Source organism: Pseudorasbora parva, chromosome 24, assembly GCF_024679245.1.
Source record: "Pseudorasbora parva isolate DD20220531a chromosome 24, ASM2467924v1, whole genome shotgun sequence".
Lineage (NCBI taxonomy): Eukaryota > Metazoa > Chordata > Actinopteri > Cypriniformes > Gobionidae > Pseudorasbora > Pseudorasbora parva.
The window spans coordinates 3501266-3521480 of NC_090195.1; the positions used below are offsets into that span (position 1 = coordinate 3501266).

At 37.2% G+C, this 20215-nt stretch overlaps 1 protein-coding gene and 1 long non-coding RNA gene across 4 annotated transcripts; one reads left to right on the forward strand and one right to left on the reverse strand.

Moving 5' to 3' along the window:
- Positions 1–1500: 1500 nt before the first annotated feature.
- Positions 1501–10232, forward strand: LOC137064022 (contactin-2). 2 transcript variants are annotated; one of them, XM_067435360.1, is made up of 8 exons: positions 1501–1694; positions 2812–2856; positions 3602–3820; positions 3922–4191; positions 5679–5960; positions 8562–8807; positions 9308–9733; positions 9770–10232. In XM_067435360.1, the coding sequence occupies exons 1-8, from the start codon at positions 1664–1666 to the stop codon at positions 9997–9999; spliced, it is 1749 nt and encodes a 582-aa protein (XP_067291461.1). In that variant the 5' UTR covers positions 1501–1663; the 3' UTR covers positions 10000–10232. The 2 variants fall into 2 exon arrangements, with proteins under 2 accessions (XP_067291461.1, XP_067291460.1); XM_067435359.1 differs by having other exon boundaries at positions 1517–1694; positions 9308–10232.
- Positions 4107–13052, reverse strand: LOC137064025 (uncharacterized). 2 transcript variants are annotated; one of them, XR_010901468.1, is made up of 4 exons: positions 12153–13052; positions 5831–5933; positions 5653–5751; positions 4107–4230 (listed from the first exon to the last, which is right to left on the reverse strand). It is a non-coding gene; the product is annotated as an uncharacterized lncRNA (long non-coding RNA). The 2 variants fall into 2 exon arrangements; XR_010901469.1 differs by lacking the exon at positions 5831–5933.
- Between the last annotated feature and the right edge of the window lie 7163 nt (positions 13053–20215).

A 20215-nucleotide genomic window follows, 5' to 3' on the forward strand; every position in this document is an offset into this window, starting at 1 on the left:
TACCCACGTGATCTGCGAGCGCAATACTTATAATACATTTTAAATAAATGCAGAAACAGTTAGAAATTTTTGCTTATCTTATTTTGATTTATCATATTATGTAGTCTCTCTTACCTCAATGTTTGCTTCTTTTGTTCCTCTTTTTTTTTTACACTATTTACAGATAAAGTAGCATTATTTATTATTTTCTGCCTTATACAATTTAATATAATGATCAGCCAGCTAACAAAAACTCTCTTTTTTCACCTCCAGTCTAAACTAAAAGATTTTAGACTTTTTTTTTCTACATATTGTCATTATAAATAAGCTGAAATACTGTGGATAACTAAAACGTATTCTTACTATCCACTCTTGCCAAATCGGGTAAGCGCACCCGTGTTCTCATTTCAGTGGTGTTCTGAGAAAATGATTAAACTGATTTGTGAGTTCAGTTTTGAACAGATCAGTTGTTTTAACCAGTCGTTAGGTCATGAATCGGACATTAGCAGACGCGATGTGCACGAATCCTGTCTGTGAACACTGCAAAAGATTTGTAAACACACAACAAACACTTCAAAACTGGATAGGATTTGTTTCCCGTTTATTGAAAGTAGGCTTATAGTTTATGTCGGCTGGTCAGAAAAGACTCAACATTTTTTAAGAACAATTCACTCAGCGGTAGCCTAATTCAAGTAAAAAATTGTCCCAATGCTTTACGTGCAACATGGATTCGGGCTTCCAAACTTTTGATTGTGATTAATATGTTAAATATAAGAAAGAGCTAAGACAGTGCTTATATTGAAGACAGAAGTGAGGGTAAGGGGCTCTCTGATCGTTCTCTGTCACTCAGTTAACATGCGCCCTATCACAAGCGCAGCAGTCATCTATTCTACATCACTCAAAATCACAATAACTGATCAAATAAGGCTTTGGCAGGACAAATTTGTTTTGGCGGCCACCAAAAAAAAATGTAAATGTAGGAAAAACCCTGTATCTGCTGCATTTGAGGCGAGTAAGAAAATAAACTGTAAAGATCTATTATGTTGTACATCAAATCAACATAACATTAGTGTTGAAGTTCTCAGAGTCAATATTTTCAGATGTCATTCTATTCTAATAATTCAGATTCTAATTATTTTGGCCACCACTGCAGCATTATATTCTATAGACTAAATGTAATACTAATAAATAATACTAAATGTATTTATCTTAATTAGAAAACATATATTTGATAAGTCATTCATCTTCCTTTCAAGCTTAGTTTCAGTTTGAGCCTCCCAGTTGTTCTTGTTCACTGACCATACATAACCACGACTTCACACGTTCTGTAAATAGCAACGCCTGATAATAACCAAATTGCACATTGAGAGCAACATCGCATGCTTAGACACAAACAAAGCTGAAATGAGCTGTTTAAAAAAACACTGCTGACTCAGTGTGACTGAAGGGTGCGGTGGCCGCTCGAATCACCAAAAGAGAAAAAAAAGAGGAAAAAAACACTGTCAGACTGAACCAAAACGATGGAAACGCGTGCACACACACACATACACGCACATACTCAGCTGGGTACACATACACACATTGGTCCGCTTCCCTAAATTTCTACAAGTGGCTCATCTTTCGATTCTTTAGACAAGTCATATTTCACTTTCTGACCGACGGGCAGTGTGGCTCGGCTCCGCTGATGGACATGAGGTCTCTGCTGACACTGTCAGGTAAAAACACAAGCGTTGATACAGCATCATCTTATTGTCTGATTCTGTGGAATGGGATATTTGGACAAATTCAGGATGTTTAAGTTTATCAGACACGACAGACAAGGGGCAAATTATTTAAGGAGTTTGTTTGTCTGGTTAACATATTGGCATTAAATGTTGACAGTTATTGCATTTCATTGCAAACTTGACAGAATTAATTATTTAATTACATTATTTTGGTGATGTTTGCACTAATGTGTTAACTTTTGTAGCCAATATTTTGTTTAATTTATGATGCACAATATCAACATATAATTTCAAAATAAGAAATGAAAGTTTGAGAGAAGTCAGTAAAACTTTTAAATACCAATAAATAACGTATATTATATATATATATATATATATATATATATATATATATATATATATATATATATATATATATATATATATATATATACACACACACACAGTTTTTTGCATTATTAATTACAAAATATTTAATAATTTTTTTAAATGGAATAAGTGATTTATAAGGACTCGCCATAGGTGTAATAGTTTTTATACTGTACAATAAAAACTATACTATACAGACAACTTTCAGCATTTTTAATAAATATATTATACTATGCATAATACATACATACATACACACACACACGATCATGGATTATCTCGTTTCCACAGCACTGAAAATGCAACAGGCTATTTAAAAAAGAAATTAATGAGAGGTGTTCTAACTAAGATGGTATTAATATTTGAAAATTTGTATTATTATTTTAATTTATTTATTTATTTTAATTATGTATACGCAGGTTTTAATTATCCTTGTTTTTATTTTTAATTCTTACACATGGTATTCTTATTTCTTAATTCTTATGCATACATTATCACTATTTTAATTAATTTCTATGTAAAGCATTTTGAATTGCCATTGGGTATGAAATGTGCAATTAAACTTGCCTTCCCTATAAAATATATATATATATTTTGTAATATATATAATATATATATATATATATCAGAATTGACTGGGTGCGGCAGTCTCATTTCAATATCAAAGATACAGCAAATTTTATTAAAAGCTGTAGCTTCTTAGTACAAAAATAATCTGATGTATCTTTTTATCTCACAGTGTGGTTGGCTCTCATAAGAGAAAACTATGGCCAAAAACCAACAGGTAAATACACATTTTCATCACTTCACCCAACCAGTATCCTGATGTTTCTAGTGTCAGTACATGTTTAAAATGTCTAACCTAAATGTATGAAGTACCTCACTGAGGGCCATTTAAAATAAACCTCCAACCTTATCCAAAGTAGTTCTTGTCGTGGTTCCTCGAGAAGGTCCAAGTAAATGCCGCAGGGTGTGTCCGCTGAAGACTGAACAGCCTGACTCCTACATCATAAAAACCATCAGATCATTTTCTAAGATCTGCAGATGCTCCTGAGGAATCGCAGTGTCAGAAAACAGCAGCTCAAGTTTATTTTTTAACAAGATCACTCGTGGCACATTTCACATCGACAGACAGTCAAAAACTTACAGAATACCTAAACAAACAACAAAAAACATTTATTTAAAGTCAGAGAGAGGGTGGAAATTGTTAAAACCTATATTAAAACATCTTAAATAAAGCAACAACAAAAAATATTCCTAAAATATTTTTATTCTAAGAATCTGATCGGTAAAGAGATTGATATGTGATTTTTTAAATAAATAAACGCCTTATTTATGTATTTATAAACAGGTCATTTCCAAGTTTTCCAATTACTCTAATTATTCTTTGTTGAGTAAACAGCACCAAATCGCCATGGTTTTCAAATATTGTCAATCAATAAATCAATCAATCATATTGCACAATAGTAATCAGACAACCTGGCGTTACAGAAGACGTGTCTCTCATGTGTGTGTTGTCTTTCGCTCAGTGTCTCTGCTGCCGAAGTTCCCAGATGTGTATGTTGGAGATGACATCACTCTGATCTGTAAAGGAGGAGGTGAACCGATAAAATGGTTCATTAATGGAGATCTACAGTCACATGAGAATTCTTCAATGCTTCTTACATCAGTGACATCAAAAAACAACGGGACGTATCAATGTGAGCGGAGCGGATCGAAGAGCGACCCGTACACACTCACTGTCCTGGGTATGAACACGACACTAAACGTTTCCTCACGATCACCTGTTCCTCCTGCTGTTCCTCATAATCTCTCTCTCTCTCTCTCTCTCTCTCTCTCTCTCTCTCAGAGCTGGAGCCTCACGCTCAGCTCTCTCCAGCTGTAGGTGGCCCGGTGTTGAGCAAAGGTGAAGGAACAAACCTGGAGCTGCAGGTGGACGGTGATCTGAAGGGCTGGAAGTGTTATGTGTTGCGGGGAGAGAGCGGCTCCAGACTATTATTCGATCCTAGGTCGAACAACAAGGCTGTTTTGTTTGCAGAATTGAAAGATGCAAAAAGAGCCACTTTCTGGTGCAGGAACAACACACAGCGAAGCAATGCAGTGACGCTGAAAATGACAGGTGACGTCTTCCTCCTTTACCTGTTGTAGTTCAGATCACCTGTGTAGTTAAACAACTCAGCCAAAAAGACAAATTCTGTCATTATTTACTCTTTCATGACATTCCAAAACTGTTTAATTAGCTTTTTTCTTTGGAAGACAAAATGCAATATTTTGAAGGATGTTTTGACTGTGTGTGTCCCTTCAATGAAAGTCAATGGGGTACAAAACAGCACCAGACTTCACTGACTACAAATGTATGGACAAAAAAAACTCTGGGACACTTTTATTAATACTCTATTATGCTCCACAGATAACAAACATCTAAAAGTTTTACATTAATCATACGATCATCATAACATTATTAATTCTGCTAATACTAAGTGATACATTTACAAAAGACTTACATTTGCAGTCTTATTACTATACAGACTGCCGTCATTATTTTCCGACCACAAGTTGTTAACTAGTTCTAATCAGTCTTACTGGCTCTTAACATGTTAAGCAAGTGATGTTAGAGTATACCAAGTTATTTCTTAGTTAAATCTAGTATGTTTATACTTTTTATTTACTACATACATACACACACTTTGTTTGTTTTTTGCATACATTTTTTTCCCAATCTAAATGGCTTCTCATAAACAGCCATGAGACTAAATTGGAGAGTAAATGGTCAAATCTTAACAAGACTTGCCAAAGCAAGTCTTAAAAATCAGATCTCAATATAAAATCCAACATTTCTTTAAAATCAGTTTTTATAAATCTATACTCCAACTGTATGGCAAATATTGACTCATTTGCATCACAAAGACAAAGTTGATTATTTTATACACATTTAATTCCAAAAATGTCAAGATTAAGTTTTTCCAGCACTGACATTTCCCATTGAATTCCCAACCCTTAAAGGGTTACTTCAGCGATTTAGCATTTGGCTTTATATCAGTAGAAACCCTCAAATGATTGTGCTTGAACAGACACGTTCAGTTTTTAATTGAAGTGCCTGTTCTCTAACTGAACTGATTTTATGAAAATGAATGCAGGAGGAAAGTGAAGTGATCCAGTAATCCAAAAGCCGTGGCTTTGTGAGTGGCCTCGTAGGCAATGAAGCAAATGCATTCTGGGAGTTGTTATCCCCATGAGACAAATACATTTTCTGTCTTTTCTCAGTCTAGAAGGCACCAAATTCAAAAATATTTTCACATTTCTACTACACTAATGATCTAGTTTAAATACAAAGCTTAATGCTAAATCACTGAAGTAACCCTTTAAACAGCCAAAGCCTTTAGTTTATATCAGTAACACTTTGATTTGCCGCTTCTTTGCATGAGGGACTCATCCTAGAAAGCATTTGACTGGACAGAAATTTGAATATGCCTGTTAGCGCAACATCAGTAAATGAATTCAAAGCCATCTTTAATTTGATGGGATCTTTAAATGAAGCGTGAGTTTCTTGCAGCAGTGTATGATGGGTGTGCAGTCTGACCTGTGTACGGTCTCTGTGTCTCTCAGAGCTCAAGGTGATGTTGGAGCCTCCGGCCGTTCCTGCACTGATGGGGGAGCATGTGGCTCTCAGGTGTGCAGTCTGGGGTGGAGGGAAAGTGGAAAAGGCTGAGTTCTTTAAGAATAATGTGATTCTCGAAACCATAACGGAAGCCACATACATCATCACCAACGCCACAGAGAAAGATACCGGAGAGTACCGGTGCCACGCCACCTACAGGTACAGCCACATCAGTCCAGGCGCTGCCCAGCAGGAAGGAGATTCTGATGCCCAGGAGTTAAAAGTTATAGGTAAACACTACAATAACTGCATCACCTCACCCCTTCATTTATAGAAGGTATGCACATAACTTCACAGATGGCTGGAGTGACTGCTGTTATGCACACTGAGTGGCAAAAAGACTGCGCGGCAGCATTGGTTTTCGGTGTGAATGTCGCGAAAAACACAACAAACATATCTAAAACAGGAAAGAGCTCTGCAATTGCCTATAGAAATAGCTATCATTTTGTTTCAGTATATGATGAATTTTGGGGGTAAAACCATACCCATCTATTGTATTGTTACACATTGCACTGACAAGTCATCAATTAAATATCTACCATCTTATTTTCTGCATAATTGGATGTTTAAAAAAAAACACTGAAAAAAAACGACAAGTTTTAGGACTAGACAAGTCAATATGACGATATAAAATAAATATAAGTGATCATCCGGATTTAGGCCCATCTATATTGTATTAATATAAAGCATTCACAGGCAAATTTGCTTTATGCTTTTCCCCGGCATCGAAATAAGTTGCATATAAATGTCAGGAGTCACAATTCCTGACTGTCAATATCCATGAATCACTGGATCTTTGGTAGTTGTAAGGAACATTAGTTGAAACTGATAATTGTTGTTTTACTCACGTTTTCAGCTTAAATCCATTCAAGCAGCAGCTCTTCTGCCACTCAGTCCGGCTGAGTTCCCAAATGGGAAAGTGACAATGCTTAGCATGTTAATCATTAATCGAAGATTGATAAATTGTAGATAATGCATTTATTCAATAAAACATATCGATCATCATTTAAGCAGGGTCATGCTGCTCAACTGCGAAACATGCAGCAGACAACAGAGTTGTGTTCGGACCATTTTACAACATGCGTTTACTTTGATTTATCTCATATAGGATGCATTTAGTTAAGAATTAACGCGATAGTAAAGCGGGCGGTGAGCCACTTCAGCTTCAGTGCATGCAGCTCAAACAGAAATGCACGATTATTGAGTGATAATGACTAATGACTTTTACCATTACCATTGTAAAAAGAACAATACTGTAATAAAACATTGTGAATTATTTCGGGTTTAGTTCCCGTGTTTCAGTGCACTGAAAATTGTTAGTTGAAATACATTTCTTATAGCCTGACAAGCCAGACCCACATCAAGATGTTTGGTCTGGAAACTCACCATTGACGGCTCAATCCGAGGAGTGGGATAAACGGTTGTCTTTCAAACTCCCTCTGCACGCGATAGGATAGCGCTACACCAACCAGAGCAACGAAGGTGAAGCAGAGCTCGCTGATAGATTAAACATTCGCCGTATCCGGTCGGCTAAACTCCGAACACATCTTCCCTTTTTAAGAATGACTTCAGTGCCGCTCTTTGTTCTTTTCTCAGAGAAAAGCTTAACTCCAAGTCTTCCAGAATCGCGGTCAAAGCTGATTCGAAAGACCGCCGCCGTTCGCCAGTTTCTGTGTTTACTAGAAGCACGCAAACGCAACTCGCCCGCCCGCCGACTCTATACATGATGTGATTGGGCCGTCCAGATTTTGAGGAATACAGCTTAGAATGGTATTGAGTGTTCCTAGACGACACTTGTGGGCAAATTAAATTTGCTGCTGCTAGGGTGCGTCTAGATTTCTAGGCTACATTTCTTACATACTGTTCCTTAAAGGACAACTCCGGTGAGAAATGAACCTAGGGGTAATTAACAGATGGTTACAGAGTAGATCGTTCTCTGGGATGCGTTTTCATGGAACTCGATTTTTAATCTGTAAAAACAGATTAGCTTATAACACTAGTCTATGGGGCACAGAGTAGTAAAATTAAATCGCTAGTTAATACCACTAACAAGGCTAAAAATAGCCTCACACTAACACAGTAGCACAATGAGGGTCCCAACATGCAAACCGAAGCATTGAGAACTTTGTAAGAGTACAAACAGTTTAATAAGAAGACAGTTTATAGACATACTGCATTACGCGTTCACGGACAGGCGCCATCTTGGAAAACAGTCTCGACTCATCGAGCGACGAGAGCTCTGCTAAGTGATGAACTGTGACTTGGAATCTCATATGGTCCGTTGTTTCCGGAAGAAAACACTGAACACAACAGAGAAAATAAAAAAATAAATAAAAAAATGTCCATGTTATTACATTTCACAAACTTAATTCCTATCGACCAGCTCACTTAGAACAGCGCTCGTAGATCGATTCATCGAAACTGTTTTTCGAGACGGTGCCTGTCCGTGAACGCGTAAGGCACTATGTTTACAACGTATCTTCTTATTAAACTGTTTGTACTCTTGTACTCTTAATAGTAGGGACCCTCATTATGCTGCCGTGTTAGTGTGAGGCTATTTTGAGCCTTGTTAGTGGTATTAACTAGCGATTTAATTTTACCACCCTGTGTCTACCCTGTGCCCCATAGACAAGCATTATAAGCTAATCTGTTTTTAGAGATAAAACTGTTTACATTCGATTTTCAAGAAAACGCATCCCACAGAACGATCTACTCTGTAACCATCTGTTAATTACCCCTAGGTTCATTTCTCACCGGAGTTGTCCTTTAAAGTCAATACCAAGTGAGTTACAGGAACAACCACTGAATAGTCATATTTGTGTGTGTTACAGGTGGGCCAGCTGCTTCTACAGTGAATTTAACACCTCCTAACGGTCTGCAGTGTTCCTGTAGTCACTGTCCTGGCGACTGCACATCCTATCTCTGGTATCACACACTCCCTGACTCATCTGTACCCCAGAAACTATCTGTAAACACAAAGGATATTACAGTAGAGAAAGGAGGAGGGTACAGCTGCCGGACGTACTGTAAGAAGGGTGTGTCCCGTTTCAGCAACGTTTACAGCTTCAAACCTGGAGGTACTTTAAATACACACACACACACACACACACACACACACACTCCATAAGCCAGTGTTTAGTATAATTAAAATTATGTTGTAGCTTATTATTTAAAATTAGTTTTTAGGTTTATATTTAATTTTTTAAAAAGTGGTAATTTTATAGTGTTTTTCTTATTTTATTAGTTGTTTTTATTTATTTAGTTACAAATGTTGCTTTGGAAAGTTATTGAAATAAAATACATTAAAAAATAAAATACCTTTTAATTCCAGGTAACATTTATTATGTCAATTAATTTGTGGTTTATTTAAATGAGGGGCGAGTCTAAATTATTTTCTGTGGTAATCAACTGCAGAAACGCTTCTCAAAGTGTCTCCCGACACCTAAAAGTTTCACACCAAAACAGATGCAAAGAGCTGCATGAACACTTTTGTTTTCAGTGCATATTCATGCTGACTGTACTGATGTATAAATGCACTATTCTTTCACTTCACAATTGTGCACTTCTCTCTTTCTAGTAGCACAAGAGACCCAGTCTGTAAATGCCATCATGGTGGCTGGAGTTCTGTTGGTTGTCGGGGTGTTGATCGTGGTGGTGCTGGTCGTGTTGAAGCGCAGAAGAGGAAGCAATGTTCAGGCGACCGCACGGGATAAAGACAAAACGACAGGTGGAGACTATGAGCAAATCCATCTCACCGATCAGGCGGTTTACCACACACTAGGTGAGAGTACAGATAAGGACAAGGTTGAGAATGAGGGGGGTTACGAAGCTCTAAAAAAGAGGCAGGAGGATGCAGTGTACCACACACTAGGTGAGAGTACGGATAAGGACAAGGTCAAGGACGAGGGGTGTTACGAAGCCCTAAAAAAGAGGCAGGAGGAGGCGGTGTACCACACACTAGCAGCTGGAGAAGGTCAAGGTCAGAGTCAAAGTCAGGGTGAAGGTCAAGGCGAAGGTCAAGGCGAAGGTCAAGGCGAAGGTCAAGGCGAAGGTCAAGGCGGGTACGAGGCTCTTAAGAGCGTGAAAGCTGAGGTGTACCAAACACTGAGTTCAGGCGACTCAAAAACACCCGCAGGACAATCAGAGGGACGGTATGAGCAGCTTCCTCAGAAAGCCAAAGATTGTGAGGCCGTGACAGTAGAAGAAAATCCATATGAAGAACTGAAGGCCGGACAACAGGATAAGAAACAGTTGAGCAAAGAGAAATAATGAAGGAACCTGGAAGAAAAAGCGTCACAGTAATTTAACCTATAGCTAATTAGTTTGGAGGCTTGTTTCCACCAAGGGAAAAAAACTTTTAAATGATAATTGCGACTTTTTTCCTCAGAATTGCGAGATATAACGTTAAACCAGCAATTGATAGTTCGAAAAGACCCGCCCCCTTTAGTTGCTGTTGCTATGGCCTCATATTAAAATGAACATGTTCTTTCTGTTAGGGCGTTGTCAGTAGCTGCGTTTCCATTACAGATTTGCGAAAAACTTTTGCGATATTTCTTAAATGTCGATAAAAAACTGTTGCGAAATGACAGCGTTTCCATAGCTGCAGTTATGCGACTAAAACATATTACTTTCCTCTCGCGATAGGTCATTCCAAAATGATGGTACTTGGTAGGTTTGTATATCTCATCCACTAGCCATTATTTTTATTGGAAGGACACGTGTGTTATCCAAGCATTAATGGCAAGGAAAGCCCCTTAGGTTACTTAATCGGCACGGATATGAGGTGTGTGTGTGTGTGTGTGTGTGTGTGTGTGTGTGTGTGTGTGTGTGTGTGTGTGTGTGTGTGTGTGTGTCAGATCTGCTTCAAGGTCTTCATGATAATGTAGCATTTCTGTGTTTAGCATCCAGTATTACTGTAATCCTATATTGTCTTTTATGAGTTTAATAAAAAACTCCGTCTCCTCTTCTCTCCAAACCGAACCATCATCTGTAAAGAATGATCGACTCTTACGCGCGGCAGGTTGACGCATATAGAGTAGAGCGAAATGTTTGAATTTGCATGGTAACTCAAATGTTTGTTGTTGTTTTTTTTTTTTGTTTTTTTTTACCACTTTCGTTATTTTGGCTAGATATTTCGTTTGATGGGCATGTGAATTGATTTTGGAAATGCTTTGGAAAAGAAAAAAAATGGCATTTAATAAACGAAATATTTTTTTTTAAATGAAGACCGCGTTTGGAGTGAGTGCATGCAAAATAACTAGTTCCCTGAGTCCACAAATAAAAATAGACAGTTTATAGTTTATAATTATGTCTTGAACTCATCTGTAGAGCTAAAAATGACAAGATTATTGTAAATTGTTTCATCTCTCTTAAAGGAAGAAGGAAAAAATGAGAACGTCGGCGCTTTTATCGGCCGTGGGTTAAAGAAAACAGCCTAACTACGAAACTAAATAGGCTACCTTTAGGACTAAACATTAGCCTGTTATAGTATTATTTTAATTTTTTATGTTGATTATGAAAAGTGAGCAGCATGAGTAAGAATCGCAATATGTTTGAGACCTGGGGTCACATGATTTTGATCAATTCGAGTTTTATTTTCTAGAAAGTCTTTCTTAAAAAAAAATCGTTTTGTATAAATTGTATTTTTATTTGTATCGATGTTTCATCAAATAATTGCCTGTTTATTAAATAAGAAACAAACTAAGATCGTCTGGAATGGATTGACGTGCGTAACTGGCCTGTTTCCTCTGCCTTTGAGTAAGGCTGAAAATACAGACTAGCTCTTTCTGTTTTAATAAATTTCTTGAATATATGTCTTAATTACAGTATATATAGCCTGTAGTCCTTATTAGGAGAAAACATATGTCCTTTTAACTACATTATCTTGTTATTACGACACAATTGAGTGGGAAATATAATATATTGGCCCTATGTTGCAGCAATGCGTCACCGCAACAGGTGACATGTAAATGCGAAAAAAACGTTTCCATTGCAGTTTTGCGAAAATGTCCTTTTTCGAATCGCCTGAAAAACCACCTCATGAGAGCGTAAAAACTTTTTTGCGATATATGGGAGTTTTTGCGAAATTGCCGCGTTTCCATTAGGCGTCTTTTCAATTCGCAATTTCAATATGCGCAATTTGAAGGTTAATGGAAACGCGCCTAGTGTTCTCTTTGCTCTGAAGTTTGTTTTTCACTGATGGTGTGTGGCGTGAGAGCGCTAAGTTAACGTTATATGATTTATACGTATAAATCATATAACGTTAGCGCTCTCACGCCACACACCATCAGTGAAAAACAAACTTCAGAGCAAAGAGAACACTGACAACGCCCTAACAGAAAGAACATGTTCATTTTAATATGAACCTAAGTCTCAACTCTCAATTTTTAGTCGTTTTTTAAAGAAATGTAAACAATAAATACCGTTTTGTGGCTCAATGTGTGATGACAGATTGCTGTGTCGCCTCAGTTGAAGCTGATCGTGAACCGATCATCTCTTTCTTTACGTTAATTTATAGTATCAAACAAACTTGAAAGACCTTCACGAGGAATGTTGTTTCAAACGCAGAAAGACGTCAGTACGCACCGTTTTTCAAATACAAGTCCACCGACGTTAATCTACGAAATTACCTAACAAAATGGCGGAAGGTGGATTATGATTGGTCAGATCACCTGTCAATCAAAGCTGAGGTGAAAATACTTTTTTTTCTCAGAAATGTGAGTTTATATCTCGTGAAGCATTGCCTTTTATTTAGTATTATTTTCTTTGTTTTCATATTTTCTATGGCAGAAACAAGTTCCCATAAATTAGTAATTGAAGACAATAACTTTGCCAATTAGTTAATACAATTAATTGAATCCAGACCTCGACCGCAAAATTATTTTTAAAAAAATCACTCACCCTTAATGTTGACCCAAGTGTATGACTTTGCTTCTCACAATCGTGAGTCCACATGGAACATTCAAATTTGACACACAAAAAAACACACACACAAAATGAACAAAGTAGTCCAAACGACGCCAGCTGATAGCTATTTTGACTATAAACTAAAGCTTCCATCGAACTGTCTTCGTACCGCGAAAACACGTCGAAATTCCGTTACTTCTCCCGTGATCTGGGACGGCATAAATCATGAAATAATTTTCTTTTTTGGGTGGGGTATTTAAGGTTATAATAATAATATCAATTTAACATAGAAGCTTCACCTTTGGGATACATGAAAATGCTCTGGAGACTGAAGGTGACTTTTAAACCTCCACTTTCCTCCGGTTTTTGATCGGGAAGTGGAGGTTAAAAGTCATCTTTTAACGAGAAAAAAATGGGTTGGGTTGGGTTGGGTTGGGTTGGGTTGGGTTGGGGGGGGGGGGGCTGTAAATGTGTGGGGGTTTTTTTTGTGTTTTGTTTTTTTACAGTCTATGGTTGGGGGGATGACAGTTCACCGGAAAGGCCAAAAACTAAAAAAAACTTGAACTGTCATTCTTTTTTTGCCTTGAAATGAAGGACAAACATTGGCATTCTTCAATAATCATACATATATATTACCCGTGTTGATACAGCATTTAAATTAAAGTGATATAAACAACTCCACCTCCTCAAAAGTCTGTCCTGTTTCAGAAGGTCCCAGACAATCCGCTGCAATCTAGAGATCCGACTACATTTGATTAGAAACTAAACCATAAGGTCCTTGCAGACGGAGCCGATAAAATAAATATATAATATGAGAACATAAGCATATAAAAATACAAGTAACACAGCAAATGTGTAAGATTACAGTTACATATCCACATTCAGTTTTAGACGTTTCCCTAATAATTGTATAACAGGAGGAATTGTTTACAAGTTAGCATTGTGCAATAAAGCTGAAGGATTGAAAGCACTGAAATCTAAAGTTTATAAATGTAAATACTATTAGTATCACCCATAAATAAGCATCAAACATATATTCACCTTAGGCAATTATACTCATCACACATAATACACAGACTCAGTTAGTGTGAATATCTTCGTGAAGTTATTAATGATTTTACAGTTTATGCTATTAAAGTTTATCTGTGGGGTTGAAAAGCATTAACACATTGTAAGCAAATCTGAGCTTTGTAATAATTACACTGGTTTAACAATAAATATATTATATAAGCAAAGCAATGATATTTCAAAAAAATCAAATTCTAATACCATTTCACTCTATCATCATGTTTATTGTCAGAACTTAGGCCTAACTGTGTTTTTGTGACAGGTTGAAATAATTCTGTTAATGCACTTTTTTTTTCTTGTATGTTGTTTTTGTAACTTAAAAAGCAATGCATTTTATGTTTGTTTAATTGAAAATGTATATCAAAAGTATACCTGAATGCTATATAAACCTGTATTGCAATGCAACTGTAGTTCAGCGTTTCTCCACTAAAGGGCAAACATCAGCAAATGTAAGTTTGTCAGCCACAAGAGGTCACTGCAGGACTGATTTGGTTTCAGTCACTGGTGAGACGTTTTGATTTTACTGTTTATTCCTGTTCCTTGTAAAGTATCTTTTGAAATTCTAAGTGTTCAAATTAAACTGTGAATAAATTAAGCCGTGGTCTGTTTTCTCTGGTGTGACGTGATACAGATTCATTGGTATTATTATTATTATTATTGAAGACAATACAATATAATGTTTCTAATGCAAGGAGGAGGTATAAACCAAGAATAGTATACTTTAAAGAGTGTACAGCTTTAAAAATCGAATAGCTTTTAGTTTCTTTGAGGGCAATATTGGCTCAATATAATGCGTCATTTGATTTTTAAATGCTATAAAACATGTTTTATTTTTCCCTGATAAGTTACAATTATGAATGAGAAAGCCGTAAAATTAATAAGTGCGGGGTGATTTATCTTTGGAGCTCTTATTGATCAGTTATAATTATTACAATTATAGCAGAAACATGTTACCTATAAAAGACGTTATCAATTTTATTTCAACAACAATGTTGGCTTCTTCAGCTCTTTTGTGTTTGGCTAGTCGGCTGCCAAATGTCCTTAAATATTTAGTGACCTCAATGCATTACCACCATAATAACACCCCGGAAATAATAAAGTGGCTCCCAAATAAAGCTCAAGAACTTCCAGAATACCTCCCACTGTAAATACACACTCACAAAAACAGTATATGAATTTTCTAATAACCATTAACTATTTAATATACATTAATTATAGATGTATACATATAATTCATTTCTATTATACAGTAAATAATCATATTACAGTAGTTTTAACCCTTTAAAGGTGCTGTATGTAAGAATGACAACAGTGGTTGAAATGGGTACTGCAGTCCAAATTCTAAATATTGTTTGCCCCGCCCCCTCCTCCTCCCGCGAGGCTCACACGGGCTGCCAGTTTGAGCACATGCAACAGGAACGAGCGAGAAGACTTACACACACTGTAAGTTGATGAGTTGATTTATCTGTTTTTTTAATATGCTCTCAATCATAGAGATTTTAGATGGATGCCGAGGTTTTTTAGGTCGGGTAGAGTCTGTGATCTCTGACCCAGTTTGTTCACTGGCTTCCATGGCTGCAATACGCTGTGTTTTCCAACAACTGGCAACTATGTTGGCGAAATACTACTGGTTAAACGTGCTTTATCACAAAGACCAAAACCAAAACAGACATTGCGACAAGGAATGCACATTTCAAAGTACACTCTAAAAATGCTGGGTTAAAACAACTCAATTGCTGGGTTTGTCAATTTTCAACCCAACTTGGGTTGTTTTTAACCAAGCACTTTGTAAAATACTGACTGCAGATTTTTTTTTTTTTTAATTTTTCAGAGAAACAAGTATGTGAACTCAGTATGTTTCCTGAATATCTGAACACATTATGGTATTTTATGCTTACGATCAAAAACTTACATACAGCACCTTTAAGTCCTGAAGGCATTTTCAGCCTTGTTTTTTCTGAGTGACATACACAAAAGACTCCAAAACTATAGCAAGGAGAGTCAAAAGGTTAGCATCATTTGATAGAAAACTTTTTAAATAATAAAAAAAATATTATTACATTTTTACATACATGTTTGCCCAGCTCTGGTCCATCTACTGCTAATACAAAATACAACAACAACAACAAAATTAAACTGTTCAGGGGATATTTTACACATAAATACATTTTTAAATTGACATGCAATAACAAAGGAAGGAAATAAGGTAGGACGTAGGAGGACAATCCTTTTATGGTGAAGTTCCTCTAAATATAGTGATAGCATAAAGTAATCAAGTTATAGCATTTGGAGCAGCGAGAGCCTTCTACATGGTAGAGAAGAAGCAAATAACTCAGCACTGTTATTAGACTGTTTCATCATAAGTGACTAGATTTATCTTAATTATTCAGAGAGAACCACAGAAATATCACTTTATATGGCATCTGCTTGATTTATATTACACAGAATGTAAATTCTTTCCTCAATAGCTTGATTAAAAGTCTAAAGCCAAAAGAAATCACATTTCACTGAGCTGGTTTTGATTTGTCGCAAGTCTTCATAAAGGGACTAAACTGGATCAAACTGGAGACTGATGGACAAGCTTGATTATCTGGAGGAAACAAGCTGCACTTGAGGAAATAACCTTTTCCTTTTTTTATTCTGTGAAAGAAAAGTGCAGCTTGTGGAGTATCGCTGCATTGTAGGGGAGCAGCAGCACAAAGACAACAATATTTCTTCATCTACGGACTGCACAAAAGGTGGACCACTGAAGGTATAATTTGTAACATTATTATGAAGCTTGAGCTACCACCAAACAGACTTGACAAACTTACACAGCCATTTAAAAAAGTGCTGTGCACACTCTAAAAAAGAGAATTATTTGTTATGGTTTATTTGTTCATGTTTCCAATGTGTGACAATGTGTTTGTTTTTTGTCAATATTGTAGACAAGATGTAGAAAGCATTTAATGAAGCCTAAAAATAACAGATGGAAGTGAAACTCGTGGTTCCAAACTGACTAAAATGTAGGGTGGGTACCGTAACCCAGTGCCAATATAGCGCCGGTTACGTTACCTATATAACCGGTATGTGTCCGGACCAGTGGCATAGCGTCTGGGCATGCAGGGTATGGGTCCGGGCCAATAGGGGGCCCGCGCGGCACCCATGTTCCCAAACTTTTAATTAAAATGGAGGGAATTCATTTTTAATTCATGGCCACAATAAATATGTATGTGTATGTATGCATGTCATAGTAGTTTCTTATTTCTCAGTAATGTCTAATTTCTCCATAATTTCTTGTGTGTGTTTATTTAAATAGGCTACGTTTTCTTTAACCCATGGGTGGCCGAGAAGGTCTGTCGAGTCAGACAGACTGACTCGAGTCATACAAAGCAGAAAGCACTATCATTATGGTATATGGTGCTATTTATTATGGTATTGTATATATATGGTATGGTATATACCATAATAAATCATTTATCATCGAAATACGAAAATAGAAATAAGGCTGGGCTATATAAATTCTCTAATGTGGATAAAGGCATATTTTGTACACATCACTATACAACACATGTCCATATTAGGAGAAAATATGTCGCTTTAATTAGAAAAATCTGAATATCAGATAGTTCATGACATATTTAACAAGTTTGTGAATATTTTGAACAAAAAATAATCTGTCATCTGTATCTGTCATACAGCACTATTGTACCTGTGGTGAGTCATGTGAGAAGCTCGACGCGTCGCCTTATTGTTTCCTTTGTTTGTAAATATTTAGTCAGAGAATATGGTCATATTTCTGCAGAATAAAGCTGAACTGAAGCTGGTTTGTAGCAGGCCAAGAATACAGACTATGCTGATATAAGTAGGCTACTGTAACTTATTGAGAATTAAAATAGGCCTATTTTAGTTTGGTTAGTTAGTTAAGTAAATTGTCTTTTGTATCCATTTATATATAAGTATACTTTAAACTTTTAATAAACTGTGTAATTTAAAGAATACACGGTTTAGGTACCATTTTAAAAGTAACGGTTTGGCACCCATATCAGAAAAAACACAAACGATACCCAACCCTACTAAAAAGCATTGTTGCTTGAACATGATATGTTGACTAAAAACCAAGTTAGAAAAGTTAAAGGCACCTTTAAGAAATTCAAACCGCAGTGCAGAGACAAAATAAATCCCTATCGTTATTACCCATGAAGAGAGAAAACCATGAAACATGTTTGGTTTAAAATTAGTTTTAGAGTAATTTGGGTAGAACAATTTCCTGCTATTGTCAATGAGTGGCTGAAACAACATTAAGAGTAGAATTGAAAGCAATCCAGACATTCCAGGATCTGGCTGCTCTTTGTCACAAAGGCAGTTTCCATCTGACACAGTGAGACCGCAACTGCTGTGATGTCTTGCAATCCATTTCTGAGCAAGACAGACAATCATATAATATCAGCGAGAGGGGGGGTGAAACACTCAGTTTCAGTCAATCTCATGTCAATCTTGAGTACCTATAGAGTAGTATTGCATCCTTCATATCTCCGAAAAGTCTTTAGTTTTATTATATTTATAAAAGAAATATGGTCTGTACTGAGTCTTTCCGGAAAAAAACGAGCGCCTGGAGGCGTATCGAGTGGGCGGAGCTAAAGAATGACAAGCGCGCAAAGCGGTGACGTCCTCAAGCGTGGAGAAACCCATGGCTATCGAGCTCAGCTAATACAGATATGATCCAGAATCATTCGGAGGCTGAAATAAATTGAACAGGAGAAACAGCAACAGCAGGACGTCCGTCTCTGTGGTATGGACTGTATTTAGTGCCTGTCAACATTTGTGTGTGTTTACTCGCAGTTTATGAGGACATGATTCGGTTTATGGATTATTGTATGCGACTAGACCTTAGCAGTAGCAAGCAAAACGGTTTTGCACGTCAGACTAGTGTAACGTTACACATAGAACAACAATGGAGTCCGTTAGCGCATTTGAATGACGAAGCACGCGATCGTGTCGTTTACTGATGTTTACTCACGCGACGATAGCCGACAGCACAGACATTTGAAGCAGTTTTACTCACCGGCTGCTTCCAAAGCAGGACCGAACCTTTATCGCTGGGACCGCTCCGTCAAAAACACACTTCTTTGGTATGATTTGGTGAAGTCCTGACAGCAGTGAACGGTGGAGATCCACTTTTGCGACGCGACTGAAGCGATGTTGTGACGCTTCCCGTCATTTCTTCGTTCAAACCGGTTCAAATGCAGCGCTGCCTTCCCGGAATGCTGTGCTGAAGCGTTGAAGTCGCTCGACGTCACCCAGAGGAATAAAGTGGATCTGCACCTGAGAGAGTGTTTATGAGCGTGCATTTCCTCTCTCGCTCTAGTCACGCGTGCGCGCACCCTACCGGGAGAAGAGCCCGTACGGCCCATTCAAGGACCTTCTGCTCTATTAACGTCAAGTCGACCCATACTCGAAAAAAACTCTCTGAAACTTGTGAGAAACCGGAAGGAGTATTTTTGACACAGAAATACTCCATCAAACGTCCAACATTAGTTTTTGAAACTTTGTCTATGTTTAGGATGGGAATCCAAGTCTTTAACAGTGTAAAAAGCTCAGTATGCATGAAACAGCATTTCACCCCCCCCTTTAACTTGGGCCGAGATCAACTGCTAATGAAAAGGGCTCTGAGCAGAGCCGCTCTTCCCTATAAAGGGTATGCAGGTGACGTCACCGTATAGCATATTATTAGCCAAAAAGAGTTGGCATAAATCCAGTGCGTATCTGTATAAAAACAAACATCAAATGATTCAATTTCCAAAGTTTTTTCTCTTCGGTGAGTAATGAAGCCAATCGCAGACATGTTTGCGATGGCCAATCACAGGTGTTTATGTAGAATTCACTCACCGCTCGAGTCTTTGTCTTGTGTTGGGTTCTGCACATGCGCTAATCCTATCTCTAAGTGTGGATCTAATGTAAATAAGAGATTAATATAACAGAACTGGGTGAGAGCCAGAGTTCACTGAATGAGTGACAGATTTTAGTGATTATAAAGAGAGGCCATTTTGTGCACTCTAATATGCCTATAATATTTTCAGAATTTAAATAAAACTTTTGTTTTCAATTTTTGACAAGCGGCCACATAAACTCTTCAAGCCAGAGTGCCACCCTCCAGAACTGAACTTCAGCTTAATGTCAAGGAATCATGTTGTTTTTGGACTGTTTTGAAATTGTTAACACCTTAAATATTGATTTATTGTTGAAGTCCACTTCCCCTATTTCTCTCAGACAGCCAGACAGCGCGTCGTGGACATGATGAGGTCTCCGCTGACACTGTATGGTAAAAACACAAGAGTTAATGCATCATCATATAGGGCGCGTCTCAATCATCTCACTAGTTCAGTAGTCAGGGCACTGATCAGGGAGTCAGCCCATTGACTTATGTCCTAATCAGTGCCCTGACTAGTGGCCTAGTGAGATGATTGAGACGCGCCCATAGTCTGATTCTGTGTAATAGGTTTCTGATTCTGTTCATATTTGCTACATTCAT

What these genes read in the sequence shown, in the direction of transcription:
- LOC137064022 (XM_067435359.1), top strand. Translation starts at nt 1,664, where the DNA reads ATGGACATGAGGTCTCTGCTGACACTGTCAG. An exon ending in GTCTCTGCTGACACTGTCAG is followed by an intron (nt 1,695 to 2,811) that starts GTAAAAACACAA and finishes TTTATCTCACAG; the next exon opens with TGTGGTTGGCTCTCATAAGA. An exon ending in CCAGGAGTTAAAAGTTATAG is followed by an intron (nt 5,961 to 8,561) that starts GTAAACACTACA and finishes TGTGTGTTACAG; the next exon opens with GTGGGCCAGCTGCTTCTACA.